Source organism: Cebus imitator, unplaced genomic scaffold, assembly GCF_001604975.1.
Source record: "Cebus imitator isolate Cc_AM_T3 unplaced genomic scaffold, Cebus_imitator-1.0 Scaffold325, whole genome shotgun sequence".
Classification (NCBI taxonomy): Eukaryota; Metazoa; Chordata; class Mammalia; order Primates; family Cebidae; genus Cebus; species Cebus imitator.
Genome location: NW_016107640.1, coordinates 1,386,619 through 1,401,548, shown reverse-complemented (window position 1 = coordinate 1,401,548; position 14,930 = coordinate 1,386,619). Strand labels below are relative to the sequence as shown.

General features: G+C 37.9%; 1 protein-coding gene across 4 annotated transcripts in view; it reads right to left on the bottom strand.

Moving 5' to 3' along the window:
* Window positions 1–14,930, bottom strand: part of MYO5A (myosin VA) — a 214,798-nt gene that overhangs the window by 101,927 nt on the left and 97,941 nt on the right. For all 4 annotated transcript variants that reach the window (XM_017504607.2, XM_017504603.2, XM_017504608.2 and 1 more), the window contains exons 5-6: window positions 6,708–6,864; window positions 293–436 (exon numbers count right to left, since the gene is read on the bottom strand). In XM_017504607.2, coding sequence (XP_017360096.1) covers window positions 293–436; window positions 6,708–6,864 — 301 coding nt within the window. The remainder of the gene's footprint in view (window positions 1–292; window positions 437–6,707; window positions 6,865–14,930) is intronic.

The following is a 14,930-nucleotide window of genomic DNA, read 5'->3' as shown; positions in this document are numbered from 1 at the left end:
AGAGACAAGACTAAACTAACAGTACCTGTTCTCAACTAAGCTTTCCCACAAGCATCTGCAGGAAAAAGTCAAAACCTAAAAGTGACCAATCCCAAAGACTATTAGCATTTGAGTGGTACTCCCCTACCCCTAACAGGCACCATTTTACATGTTTCAGTCCAAGTGCAGTTGGAGGTAATATTGTCATAATATGCTCAAGAGTATCTAGAAATAAAATGCTTACCAGCAAGCATGGGCTCTACAATTATACAGCAACATAACACAAGTACATATCTGTATATGGTTGGCTTACCTGGAACACCACTCTGGATTTCTCTAAAAGATAAGTTCTCATATTGGCACCAATGATTCGATATCTCTTATCAAAACCAATCTCAATATACTTCCCGAAACGGCTGCTATTATCATTCCTGGTTGTTTTAGCATTTCCAATGGACTAAAAAGGAAGGGAGAAAACAAGATTTCAGAACCGTAATTCATAACCTGACATTTACAGAGTCTGCTCAGGGAGAGAAAGGATAGAGTAGAACACAGGTCCTTAAAACGGATTCTTTTAAGAACAGAACCACTTTTGCCCTTGCAAGCACATGTGTATGCTTTGCTCACTGCACAGCACACAGATAGTTCTTATTTGTCTTGTTATTCTCACAAAAAATGATTTTCAGAAACAGCAGACTTGAGTCCAGAGGTTAGAACATTTTCATACACCATTTGGGTTATCTGAACATAGCAATTCATGCCAGCAATGAAAGAGAACAGGCGGAGTGCAGTGACTCACACCTGTTATCCCAGTACTTTGGGTGGCCAAAGTGGGTGGATAGGAGTTCAAGACCAGTGTGGCCAATATAGTGAAACTCCATCTGTACTAAAAAATAGGAAAAAATTAGCTGAGTGTGGTGGTGTGTGCCTGTAATCCCAGCTACTCCAGAGGCTGAGGCAGGAGAATTGTGTGAACCCAGGAGGCGGAGGTTGCAGTGAGCTGATATTGTGCCACTGCACTCCAGCCTGGGTGACAGTACAAAATTCTGTCTCAAAAAAAAAAAAAAAAAAAAAGGAAAGAAAAGAGAACAAATGGGAACCGGAGCTGCCAAGGCATGGGCTTTGTTAGGTAAGCATTAGGTTTTTATTTTTTCCCATAAAACTTCACCTGCTTTACGTAAATTAGATAGTTAAGGCCAATTACTATTTCCTGGAAATGCTGCTCTAATGTTCAGGGTCTCTTTACCCTGATGTATCTATCATCTTATCCTGTGGCAAGATTGGGCTATTTATTAGCAGAGCATTGGTATTATACACTCAATTCAAAGGCCATTTTCAAAACCAGAAAAAGTTAAATTTGGCTTTGGATTTTGATAGTTATATCTAGCTTACGAAATCTCTGCTACAGAATGCAGAGAATATAACTTGCTGCTAAATGTTTTATATAACTTTAAAAATTTTAATGACATATGTCTTTCTGATTTAGGTAACTTGCTTCCATAAATTTTTTTTAAGGCAAAGCAAGTAAATAAAAAGGTGTAGCTAGAAAAGCCAGTGTTTACATAATGCATATATTAAATGTTTAATAAGCAAATTTCATAAAAGATTTGTATCTTTCACTTGTGTAATGCCTGTGTTAGGATAAGTATATCAAAACCACAGCAGAAAGATGTGAAAATACAATGTAGTTTTAAGAGTGATACAAATGTATGTGATGAAAACAGTAGTAACACAGCCATACAACTCAACACATTATATCCTTTGACCAATCAAAGAAAATATATTTTCACTTTCTGAAATAGACTGTAGATATCATCCTATTTTGTTTTGGCAGTGAGGACACTGCTATATTTTAGATTAATATTTTAAATGCTTTTCTAGAAAAATAAGAATATCTTCCTGGCAAAATTAGAGAAGGACCTAATGTAGACTGAGATAATTTATCTATTCATTTACTCAGATGTTACCCCTCTTGATATTACCAAACACCACAGCAAAAAGTCTTTATACAGTCCCACTATTTTATTTGGAAAAGGAGATTAATTATAAATGCAGACTTTTCTCTCAACGTGACATATTCTTCCAAAGAGCAGATGAAAGGTTACATGTAGTAGAAGTAGCAGCACCTACTCAATAAGCACTCAATAAGCATTGGTTACTGTCCCTAAGCACTTTCCTGCCAGTAACTAGGCAAGTGGAGGAAGGGTGGGCCACAACTTCTCCTCCTTCCTCAACTCTTACCCCACCTTCCATATATCATCTCTCCCCATCTACTCATACTGGGCATTAGAGTGGCCCACCTGCCGAAACTCCACCATACTGTGAGAAGAGGCAGGGATGCTAGAGTTGAAGCAGTTCCTTTTGTCTTCAAGTAAAATGTATTTAAACATAGACAAACAATGGTAGAAAGAACAAATGAAATAGAAGTCAGAAGACCTGACTATTAAACCACGCCCTGTTATCAACTTGCCATTATTTAATCTCTTTGAGGAGCATTAGTATTCTCAAGTATAAATTGACTAGGATAGATGAGCTGTAGGTTCTTTTAAAAAAATAAAATTATTTGATTCTAAGTCCTGAAACCTGATAGGGAAAGAAGTTTCTATACATAAACAGTACCTTTCGATCACTCCCTCAATTGTTTCCTCTGCCATATAAGCACCGTATTCACCAGAGACTCCCGAATACTATTTTTACTTTAGTCAGCAAGAAGTCACTGGAGGAAAAAGGAAATTGTGTGATCTTGATTTTACTATTTTAATGTAATGATGCATGAGTCACTCTTCTTTACTAAATGGAGATGAAAATCTTCAATTATGGTTATTGAAGATAAAAAAGAACAATTGGCTGGGCACAATGGCTCACGCCTGTAATCCCAGCACTTTGGGAGACCGAGGCGGGTAGGTCACCTGAGGTCAAGAGTTTGAGAACAGCCTGATCAACATGGTGAAACCCCATCTCTACTAAAAATATTACAGTAGCTAGACGTGGTAGTGCATGCCTGTAATTCTAGCTACTCAGGAGGCTGAAGCAGGAGAATCACTTGAACCTGGGAGGTGGAGGTTGCAGTGAGCTGAGATCATCCTACTGAGCTCCAGCCTGGGCAACAAAAGCAATGCTCTGTTTCAAATTAAAAAAAAAAAAAAAGAAAAGAAAAGAAAAGAAAAGAAAAACTAAGATCCAAGCTGGGCACAGTGGCTCTCACCTGTAATCCCAGCACTTTGGGAGGCTGAGCCAGGAGGATTGCCTGAACCCAGGAGTTCATTTGAGATCAGCCTGGGAGACAGAGCGAGATCCTGTCTTTTAAAAAAAAAAAAAAGTTTCAGTGTGCTTATTCCCATCTTATGGTGAAAATTTCCAGGAAAAAAATGAAAACATCATGAAATAGAGTGAATACAATTATTCTGTGTATATCATTCACATTTTGCAAAAGAAGCCTATGTTGAGAACAAGGCGCTTTGTTTTTAAAGAATAATGTGCATATTTCTTTAGCCACTGGATTGTAATGCTAACCATGTAGGATGCTCATTATCCTATGAGAAGCTTCGGCAGATCACCGGAAACACAGATATCCCTTTGCTGACACCACAGCAAAGGGCTTTGATATAGGGACACAGTCTTGAAGCAGTTTAAAGTTACACATTTTTCAGGCTACAGACTCAATATTTTACCTATGTTTTCTTCCAGTAACTGTAAACCCTGTGTCACTATTCTTCAGCTCCATATTACATTTCCATCTTTCAAACTGAGATGCCCTTTTTTGTAGTAATTGAAAATTGGTTCTTCAACTCTTTAACAAATATTTCCTAATCCAAATTCCTATAAACAATTTTAAATTATTTAGACAGAGAAGGAAGGAGGTGAGCATAGCTGATCCCTTTATCTTTTATGTCCATCCCAGCAAGCAGGGCATATTCTTTTTTTTTTTTTTTTTTTTTGAGACGGAGTTTCGCTCTTGTTACCCAGGCTGGAGTGCAATGGCGCGATCTCGGCTCACCGCAACCTCTGCCTCCTGGGTTCAGGCAATTCTCCTGCCTCAGCCTCCTGAGTAGCTGGGATTAAAGGCACACGCCACCATGCCCAGCTAATTTTTTGTATTTTTAGTAGAGATGGGGTTTCACCATGTTGACCAGGATGGTCTCGATCTCTTGACCTCGTGATCCACCCGCCTCGGCCTCCCACAGTGCTGGGATTACAGGCTTGAGCCACCGCACCCGGCCGGCATATTCTTTAGAATTGCATATTTTAAGTATTATTTTTGACTGCTGTGGTTTGGATATAATGTGTCCCCACCAAAACTTATGTTGAAATTTGATCCCCAATATGGAGGTGCTGGGAGGTGGGGTCTAGTGGGAGGTGTTTTGGTCTTGGGGGCAAATCTATACTGAAAGCCTGGGTGAAGTTCTCCTGTAGTGAGTTCTCCCTCTGGTGAGACTGAATTAGTTCTCTCAGAAATGGATTCATTTCCACTGGAGTGGGTTCTTATGAAGTTTGGAGGCCCTCAGGTTTCCCCGTTCACATGTGTCGACTTGCCCTGTGACATTCTCTGCCATGTTATGATGCAGCATGCCAGCCTTCACCAGAAGCCTAGCAGATGCCAGAGCCCACAGAACCATGAGCTAAATAAATCTCTTTTCTTTATAAATTACCCAGCCTCCGATATTCTGAGGCTACAGTTATAGCAACACTAAATGCACTAAGACAGTAGCTATTCCAAATTTTTAATATCATTCCTACTAGTACAATTCAAATCTGTGTAGTAGAAAAATCAATGAAGTGGCGTGGTGGCTCACGTCTGTAATCCCAACACTTTGGGAGGCCAAGGTGGGCAGACCATGAGGTCAGGAGATCAGCCTGGCCAACATGGTGAAACCCCATCTCTACTAAAAATACAAAAACGAGCCGGGTGTGGTGGCAGGTGCCTGTCGTCCCAGCTACTTAGGAGGCTGAGGCAAGAGAATCACTAGAATCTGAGATGCGGAGATTGCAGTGAGCCAAGATTGTGCCATTGCACTCCAGCCTGGGCGACAAGAGCAAGACACTGTCTCAAAAAAAAACAAACAATGAGGCTGGTTTGTTTGAAAGAGCTCATAAAATAGTTCACTCAACTTTTGAAAAATTCTAGAAGGTTCATTCTAGACTTAAGTTATCCTCAAAGACAACTTCAAATCCTAGTAGTATATGGTCCAGGCCCAGAAAAAATGGGATTACCTAATGCCATCACATTCAAGACTTTGGGATATTCTAATGTTAGGGACTAGAATGGCTTCAACTGTTGTCAAATACGAAGAATTTGTTGTCATGATTAAAACCAGTTGAAATAAGAGAAAGAAAAGAAGCCCTGTTGTTTTCTGACCCCAAACAAAAAACTGGCTCCACATACTCTATTTCCCCAACATTAACACTAGTGACATCCAGCACTATATCTGTAGCTTACATTTTTTCAAAAATCTTAACATTTGCTTAAAATTCTCACTATAATCTTTTGGTGCAAACATTTGTTTCATCCTGTTCATCCTATTTCAGAAAGCATTCCCAGTATTTTTTTTCCATAGCACATCCTGCCTGGGAAGCCTCTGAACTTCCCTATCATATCTTGTTTATTGATCCCAAAAAATAGAAGTTCTGCTGCTCTAGAGGGCAGCTCTACAGATAAGAGGTCACAGCATTCTGTTCTGAAGTGTCACACGCAGCACTGCAAACCAAGCACATTTACCTCTAGATAGGTTATTGCAAAAACCACTTGTACCACAGGTGCACCAGGCCGATTTTAACTCCATCTGTGTTTGGGTGACAAATAAGGCTTGACAAAGAAAAAAGACAGGGATAAAAAAATGCTGATTCGAATTTTTAACAAGGAAGGTTTGTTTCTGTATGTCCAAACTAATTTCTATTTAACAAAATTTATTTTTCTCCATTTAATAAGTCTTCATATAAAACTATAACTTTCCAAAAATCATATTAAGACCAAGAATACTCTATTTACCAATCCTAAAATACTCAAATTCTCTCACAATTAGTTCCATTTTAATTGGCTTTGTATATGGTGTATTCGAGGTTTGAAAGCACATTCTTTCATAGTTCTTCCCCTTTCAAAACCCTACAGTTACTAAATGTCTTTCACGAACCTATAGCTGTGTTACGTGCTTGACAGAACAACAACAAAAGTTTACAAAGATCATAGTTTAAGTTTATAGTTCAAATCTGGAAAAAAAATTAAAACTTTAGCTATATTAAAATTTAAGCCAACTTAGGTTGGACTAAGTACAGAAAATGAAATATGGGCAAAGAATAATTAAACTCATTCATACCTGAGCATAACAAATCTTATGTTTTAGGAGGAGCATAAATAAGAACTCAGGACTTGGGGGAAATAAGTAACTTGTACTTTTGGCAAAAGGAAAGGAACAATAAGATATGAGTCAATTAATGAGAGGAAGGAAACTTAATTGCTGCCTGGTATTTAGAGGCAACAATTTTGCTGGTAGGTTAAAAATTCAGGATTATGGACTATAGCAGATTCCTCTATAGCTGGGCTCTACTAAAAATGTGTACCTTACCAATTTTTACTTTTCCTAGATTTTTTATTAACAAGTAGAAAAGTATTTTCTTAATGTTAGTGGATGGGAGACCCCAGGCTTTCTGAGACATGCTGTATCCATTAATTTTTTGAACATGTTTCTTATCAAGAGAATACAGGAAGAAAGCCGAGGACTCTGCCGTCTTACCTCCATGATGGGGTTGGAGGCCAAGACCTTTTCTTCCACATTGGCCTCACTGGCAGAACCACTCACAGTTGCAAAGTATCGCATGGCATACTTAGCTGAAACTGTTTTCCCTGCCCCAGACTCTCCGCTTACAATGATAGACTGATTTCGTTCATCTCTGTAAAATAATAATAATAAAAAAAAGTAACTGCCGTGCTGCCCGCTTGGGAATGTGATTAACATTATTTCTTCTCTGTTCTTTGTGATAAGGCACAGTGAGCTTTTGCTGGTTCATACATTTAACAATGTGGAAATGAATATAAGAATGATATTTCCTAAAAATAACATCTACTTATAAAATAAAAAGTAACAGGAAGAAGATATCAAGCATTAGAGAGCATCACAACTAAAGATGAATCTTCAATAGAGGGCCTCTGAATTCTTAGGTGTACACATCTCAAACATATTACTTCATTCCAAAAGAACTACTTCAATAACTTACAGTACTGTTGTCAACCACCTCAGGAGATACTCTGGAGCTACAGCAAAGAAATTTAAATTTATACTATTTAATTGACGTTATAAAACCATTTAAAATATATTAAATTGTCTACCAGTTAGCAATCGATAAAATGGTGTCTCCTACAAACTCTAGCTCCTACTAAAGTACCCTCATCACCAGAGAAGAAATAATCCATTTGCTGGCTTGGTTTCATTCAAATACAAGTTAAATAAGTCATGATCTGTATCCTCATGTGGTTGACGGATGCTATGGTTTGAATGTCCTCTCCAAAATTCATGTTGAAATTTAACTGCCAACATGATAACATTGGGAGGTTGGGCCTTTAGGAGCTGATTAGGTCGAGAGGCCCCTCCCCTCAGGAATGAGTTAATGGCCTCACTATAGGAGTGAGCTAGTTATCAGAGGAGTGGGCCCCCGATAAAAGGATGAGTTTAAGCTGATTTCCTCTCTGCCTCACAGGCTCATGTGCCCTTCCACTACTGAATGACCTTCACCAGATGCCAGCACTGTGCTCTTGGACTTTTCAGCCTCCAGAACAGTGAGTCAAATAAATTTCTGTTGTTTATAAATCACCCAGTCTGTGGTATTCTTTTATAGCACCAGAAATTGGACTAAGGCACTTATCTAATAGGAAAGCTAGGCCAGTAATTCAAGATTGTAATACATGTGATAGGGTAGTAAGAGGAAGAAGAGGTTATCAGGGAAGGTTCCCCAAAGATAACAGCTGAACAAGGTCTACAAAAATGAATAAGAGAGCAAGCAAGGAATAGAGAACTTGGGAAGGATACATTCCAGTCAAAGGGAATAACATAAATGAAGGCTCAGAATCAACAGAAGTTTGGAAAGAGCAGATCATTCAGTTTGGCTGGAAAATAGAGTAATGACAGATTTATGACTTCTGGCTTGGCCAGTCCTTTCAAGGGCCTTCACAATAATTCTAAATAGGCTGGGTACTGGGTGCTTTGGAGTGGAGGTGAGCTCTTCTGACCTGTTTCCAGAGGCTCTAATGTAAACTAAAAGCCTTCTCTTAAAAATACTGTTTCATTCATTCATTTAACAAACACATAACGAGCAGCCACAATGTGCTAACCACTTTATGGAAATAAAAGACTCTAGGGTCACAGTCAATTGAGAGAGAACAGAAAGAACACAGTTAAAATATAGCTGGAAGTAACTGCTATAAAAACTTCTATCTAAGATACCATGAAAGTAGAAAGGAAGGGAATGGAGCCAGTAGGAGATGTGAGGAGGAGATATCAGGAAAGTTTTCCAGAGAAGGTAATGTCAGAATTGACTCATGATCATTAGGAGAAAACCAAGTTGTGTGACAATAAGGAAATGAGAGTTAAATTATGTAGAAGCACCTGAAACCCCAGGAAACAATTATTCAAGAATGAGCCAGAGAAAGGGTTGGGGGAGGGAAGGCAGAAGGATGTGTGTTAAACTTTAGTCTATGGTCCTCTTATGGTCATCAGCGACTTCACATCTATTTGGTCTGTCGCGTCTTTCCTTATATCTACTAAGTTTTTACTTTGTATGAAATGCATTATCTTCTAGATTTTCCTTGTGAATTTTACCCTTTAAAATATATAATCTCTCTAGTTTATCATGGTCATACCAAACACTATTCATATCTTCCAAGATCATCAACTTGTCCTCTGTAAACTTCATAAACATACTTTCAATTATATCTATGTCATTGACAAGGAAATTAAGTAATGCTTGCCTCAGACCTGAGTAATATAGAACACAATTTAATATCTCCACCTATGTTGATGTTAACTCTCTGATAACCACCCATTTAGCGTTGTCATGTACCTTGATGAAGTGTACATGCACCTGCACCTAGGTTTAAATTTTTACCTTGTAAGCAAACATGGTCATGTGAAACAAAACCTAGAGCTTTACTTTTTTTGCAGGCCACCAATTTAATTGTTTCTCTCTTTAGCTGATCCCTTGTTAAAAAGAGAAAATAATAAGTTAGTGTAATAAAATGCTTTCTTTCAAAACTGTGTTTTTACTGTGGTGTCTTAAAGATGTGGCTTCATTGAGACTTTAATCTCTCATTAGAGAGATGCTAAGTTTTTCTACATTATCACTCATCAAAATCAAGCTGCTCTGCTCTCCATGTCTCTCTGATTTCTACTTTTAGTCTCAAGAAGAAAATTCTTAAACCCTAAGGTTGACACTACAGAATAAATTTATAATTATATGTAGTTTTATTTTTGAAGCATAAATATTTACTACAAAAAAAGGTTGCTGGCACTGTTGAACGCTGTGCTTTAGAGAGGCAGACAGACTACTCAGGAAATAAGAAGTGTTCCCTAGAGATACCTGCTGAGGTCATTCAGTTCCTGGTGAGAAGCCAGTCACATGGCTATCAGATCCTCTAAAATCAACCTGAGTTTTCTGTTCCATCAGTACAGAGCCCATACATTATATAAAGATGCTATAACAGAAATGGCCAATTATATTTGTTTATAACTTTTACATATTTTGGTGCTCTAATATGTACTGTACTTTATTCCTACTGCAACCTTCTGGGATAGATAGTATTTGGTAAGTCCCAAACTAGTTGTTTAATGTTATGGTTTGAATGTATTCCCCAAAGTTCATATGTTGCAAACTTTATCCTCAATGCAACGGCGCTGAAAGGTGAGACTTTAAAATGTGACTAGGCCAGGCAGGGTAGCTCACGCCTGTAATCCCAGCACTTTTCGAAGCTGAGGTGGGAGGATCACTTGAGCGGAGGAATTTGAGACCAGCCTGGGCAACATAGTGAGACCCCATCTCAACAAAAAAGAAAAAAATTAGCCAGGCATCGTTGAACATGCCTGTAGTCCTAAGTACTTGGGAGGCTGAGGTGGGAGGATCACTTGAGCCTGGGAGGTTGAGGCTGCAGTCAACCATGACTGTGCCACTATACCCTTGCCTCCTTGCCTGGGTGACACAATGAGACCCTGTATTACCAAAAAAAAAAAAAAAAAAATTGACTAGGTCATGAGGGCTCTGCCCTCAAGGATGGATTAATATAATCACAATGGAAGTGGGTTAGTTATTGCAGTAGTGGCGTCCTGATGAAAGAATGAGCTTGGCCCCCTTCCTCTTTCTTAAATGCTCTCTTACCCTTCCACCTTCCACCATAAGATGATGTAGCAAGAAGGCCCTCAACTAGATGTAGCCCATCAACCTTGCTCTTTCCTGCATCCAGAATGATGAGCCAAATAAATTTCTATTCATTATAAATTACCCAGTCTGCTATTCTGATATACCAGTACAAAACAGACTAAGATACTCATATAATGAAGAAATCTAAAGATGAATCATTTACTGTGAGTTGGGGTGGTCTGAAATTAAAACTTGAGTGGTATAACGAAGGATAAATATAAAATAAACAGATAAAGAAGCATGGAGCAAGATATTCTAGGCTAAATAAAAGATGCAGAAATAGAACTATGCTATCTTAACGTGAGGGAACAGACCTGTTAGAATAGGGCGAGGTAGTTGAAAGTAAGAAAACTAAATGACAAACAAGAAAGGCTTTAGACTCTCAAAGTTGGATTCAAATCTCAGCTCTCAGATACCATTTATTAGCATATAGCCTGGACAAGTTACTTTCCTCACCTGTAAAGCAGTGGTGATCTGCTCCAGGGATGTAATGAGGATTACATGCCTGACACCCTGTTTGGTACAGAGTAGACCTCTAAATATGGTAGCTATTTATTAATATAAGTTAACTCACCTTTATATAACATATATAAAATTATCCTTATCAGGTATCATGTATTACTTAAAGTCTATTTGCACAAAGAAGATACTTAGCATCACAGGGCAGCTGAGTCTCAGCTGAAACAGAACAGATTTTGTCATGTGTAATAGCCAGCTTGCACTTGGCCAGTGAACCTCTGGACAGTGGAGCACCCTGAGACTACATATCCACATGATGGAAGGGGCCACCCTAAGAAAGGGCCTGGTAATAAATTAACTCAGAAATAATAAAACCAGATGAGAGGCTCAAGTCAATGAAAAGAGAATGTAGACATAAGGCCTTACAATGATGACTATGGATAAGAACAGCTTATATTTGAATAGAACTTAATATTTTTCAAAGTGCTTTTGTGTATATCATCTAATATAATTTTCACCTCTGAAGTAAGCAGGACAGAGATTGTCATTTCCTCTTTGGAGGAAATGGTAACACCAAGAGGTTACACGGCTTTTCCAAGGCTGATGACTGGCACAGAGCAAAGTTGGGTTGTTACATCCCACATGTCTTGATTTCCAGGTGAAAGTCTAAACAATGCTGCTTCTGCTTTGTTACACAGCTCCCTACCATGGTCTCCCCTCAATCAAAAAGAAAAAAGTTTATGCATTAGTTCCTATCAAACATAATGATCACAAAGGCATACCAAAGAATCCTGTAAACGTAAAGCTAGACCATAGGTGACACTGTTCCATTTTATAGATGATAAAACGGAGACTCAGGGAGACCAGGAGATTTAAGCTTATATGGTTAGTTATTATAGATATGTGACTAGTACAGATGTCTTTTTCACTAGACCAAAGTTAACTGCATATAACTAACTTATTTCCAACAAATAATTGAAATAAACGAAACTTAGTTAATAAAACTGATTTACTCTATCACTCACAGTGGAGAGAAAATATAGCAAATTAAAGCAATCAACACTACCTGGTTTTAAGGAAACAAAACAAAACAAAAATCCCAGTTCCAGCATGAGAAAAGATTGGCAAGAATATGAAATAAGAATAAGAGAAAACAATAGGCATGGCAGTCCACTGAGTTTTCCTCCATGGTAAGTCAACAGGACAATTAAAACTAAAACGCTATTCTAGGAAGGTATTTTATGAGGGCATTGTTCTCTCTAAGAAGTGCGTTTAGAAAGGGGCCATGAGTCAAGGATCCTGCTCAAGGATCCTGGTTATCGCTGACGTCACCGGACAAATCTGCTTGGAAAGAATCCCTAGTGTCAGCTTTGCTTTTAGGATATATGTCAAAAATATATTTTCAACCTTAAAGACCTATGTTAGAACTCCACTCCCTTCCCCCTACTCCCCATCCCACAACACTTACAAACTGCTCTTCCTGCCATCTTCTGTATCTCAGTAAACAGCAACTCCAACCTTCTAAGCGCTCAGTCCAAAATCCTTACTGCCATCCTTAACTCCTCTTTTTCTCAAATACCCCATATAAGCAAGCCTGTGCCAGTTCTGTCTTAAAAATATACCCAGAATCCATCTATTTTTTACCATCTCCACTAATTTTCTCAACTAAATGATCATCTCTTGCTTGGATCGAGGCAATAACATTCCTAACTAGTCTCCTGGCTTCTACCCTTGCTCCAGCACAGTATGTTCTTTTAATTTTTTTGTAACTTTGCTTTTTTTGTTTTTGGAGATATGGTCTTGCTCTGCCACCCAGGCTGGAATGCAGTGGTGTCATCTTGGCTCACTGCAGCCTTCAACTCCTGGGCTCAAGCGATCCTCCCACCACAGACTCTTGAATAGCTGGGACTAAAGGCGCATGCCACTATGCCTAGCTAATTTTTGTATTTTGTTTGTAAAGGAAAGGTCAGTCTCACTATGTTGCCCAGGCTGGAGTGTAGTAAGCAGCACAATCATAGGTCACTGTAACCTTGAACTCTTAGGCTTAAATGATCCAACTACAGGTGCGTGCCACCATTCCCAGCTAATAGTTTTACTGTCAATCATGCCTCACCTCATGGGGTAGGAATTCCTGTCTACTTAATTTGTTCACTGTTGTATCCCCCGTGCCTAGAACAGTGCCTGGTGTTTGGACAGTGTTCAATACATCTCTACTAGATAAACAATGAATTGTACCTTCCCTGAAGACATGAGGGGTCCCTAGAAATGGTGGTAATGTGAAACATCAGGATTTGCATCTGGTAAAGATGACATCGTTTGACAAGAAAACAATGGTAAGAAATGATCCTGCAGCAGCTATTCCCAACTATAAGCCTCAACAGATATGGTCTATTTTACTGTTGTGGCAGATGTTATGGGTATAGATTCATTTATATAAATGGTAAATATAATACTATAACTAACTGAGGCATATTTTAAAACTGTCTGAAAAAGAAAGCTAAGCAAAAGGGAAAAAAGACAAAACAACCCTCCGGTTAAGAAATCACCTTGAGTGACTGGGTCACAACAGATAACAATGAGAAGAGGAAATTACAGGAAACCAAGGTAAATCTAAAGGTAAAAAGCCATAAATATTTGTATAAACCTAATACCATCTGTGAATGACTGTAACAAAGATGGTAAAAGCTATGTTTTGTACTCAAGAATAGTATTTTCCAAAAAGTCATATAATTCTCTGAGCACTACACAATTCTCAGAGATTATTTTTAGAGTCTAGCATTCCATGTGATTTTTTTCTCTGCCCAGTCGTTCTCAGGTTGTTACTAAGTGGTGTTGACACTGTACTGCAATGCTCTGACACTATAGAAATCAAATATTTATAGCTTTTTCTAACTAAAGGGGAAAAAAATCATACCAATAGATGGAATTTTTCTCAATTTTAAGCTTAAAAATAACTTTTCTTAAGCTTTGAACACTCATTACTATTTTATAGCAGAAGCTGGCATAATATGACACATTTTGTAGTGTTAACCTATGTTTATTCATTTTATATTTAATATATTAATATTCTATCTCAGACAAATTGAATTTGAAAATTGGTCTTCCGAGTTATGCGACCTTAGAAAAGTTACACAACTTTTCCTGTGGTTCATTTTTCTCATTTGTAAAATGAAAAATAATAATAATACCAAACTCAGAAAGTTGCTATAAGAATAAAATTAGTTAACAAATGGAAAGCAATTAAACAATGCCCTTCACAGAGCACATAGTAAGTGTTAGCTGCTATCAGAAGTATTTATATTATTATTAAAAGGGCATAATAATTTCTACGGCTTTGTCATCAAAATAATTCTAAAATTCTGTCACACACTGGACCAATCATGTAAACTCTCCCTGGCTGGAGAGGAGAAAATGAAAACCTCTGCAGTATTAGTTTTCTTTCCACCTTATAAATTACTTGTGGATTTCCCATATTATATTTATAATGTGTTCTGCTTTGTAGGCTGGAGAAATGAATTAAATATATACTATTCTTCTACATATTCACAGTATAATATATTATATTAAGAATAATCCAGTCTTGAAAGTAGCATTTTTCTTCCATTTTCCACCCTCAAAATGTTAGGGTTCCATGGTTAATATCAGAGGCATTTTGCAGATGCCGTTTGGGATAACTGATGCCCTATCATATAATGTTAACATTAAAATTCATACTTTCACTTGGGCATGGTAGTGCATGCCTGTAGTACTAACTACTCAGGAGGCTGAGGCAGGATGATCACTTGAGCCCAGGAGTTCAAGTCCATCCTGGGCAACATAGCGAGACCCCATCTTGAAAGAAAAAATGTCATACTTTCCTTTAGGTCTAGTTCCCTAGGATACAAACAGCTTTTTAAATTTTTTTTAGTTTTGGTCTATTAGTTGACTGACATTGGGCAGGTCATTTAATACCACTAAACTAACCCTCGTCTGTAAAACATAACATCTGCATCTGTCTTTTCCTAGTCACAGGATCATGAAAACATTTCAAAGGCAGTTTTTTAAAACTCTATGTCCCTTTATAAATGTAGTTTTTTTTTTTTTTTTTTTTTTTT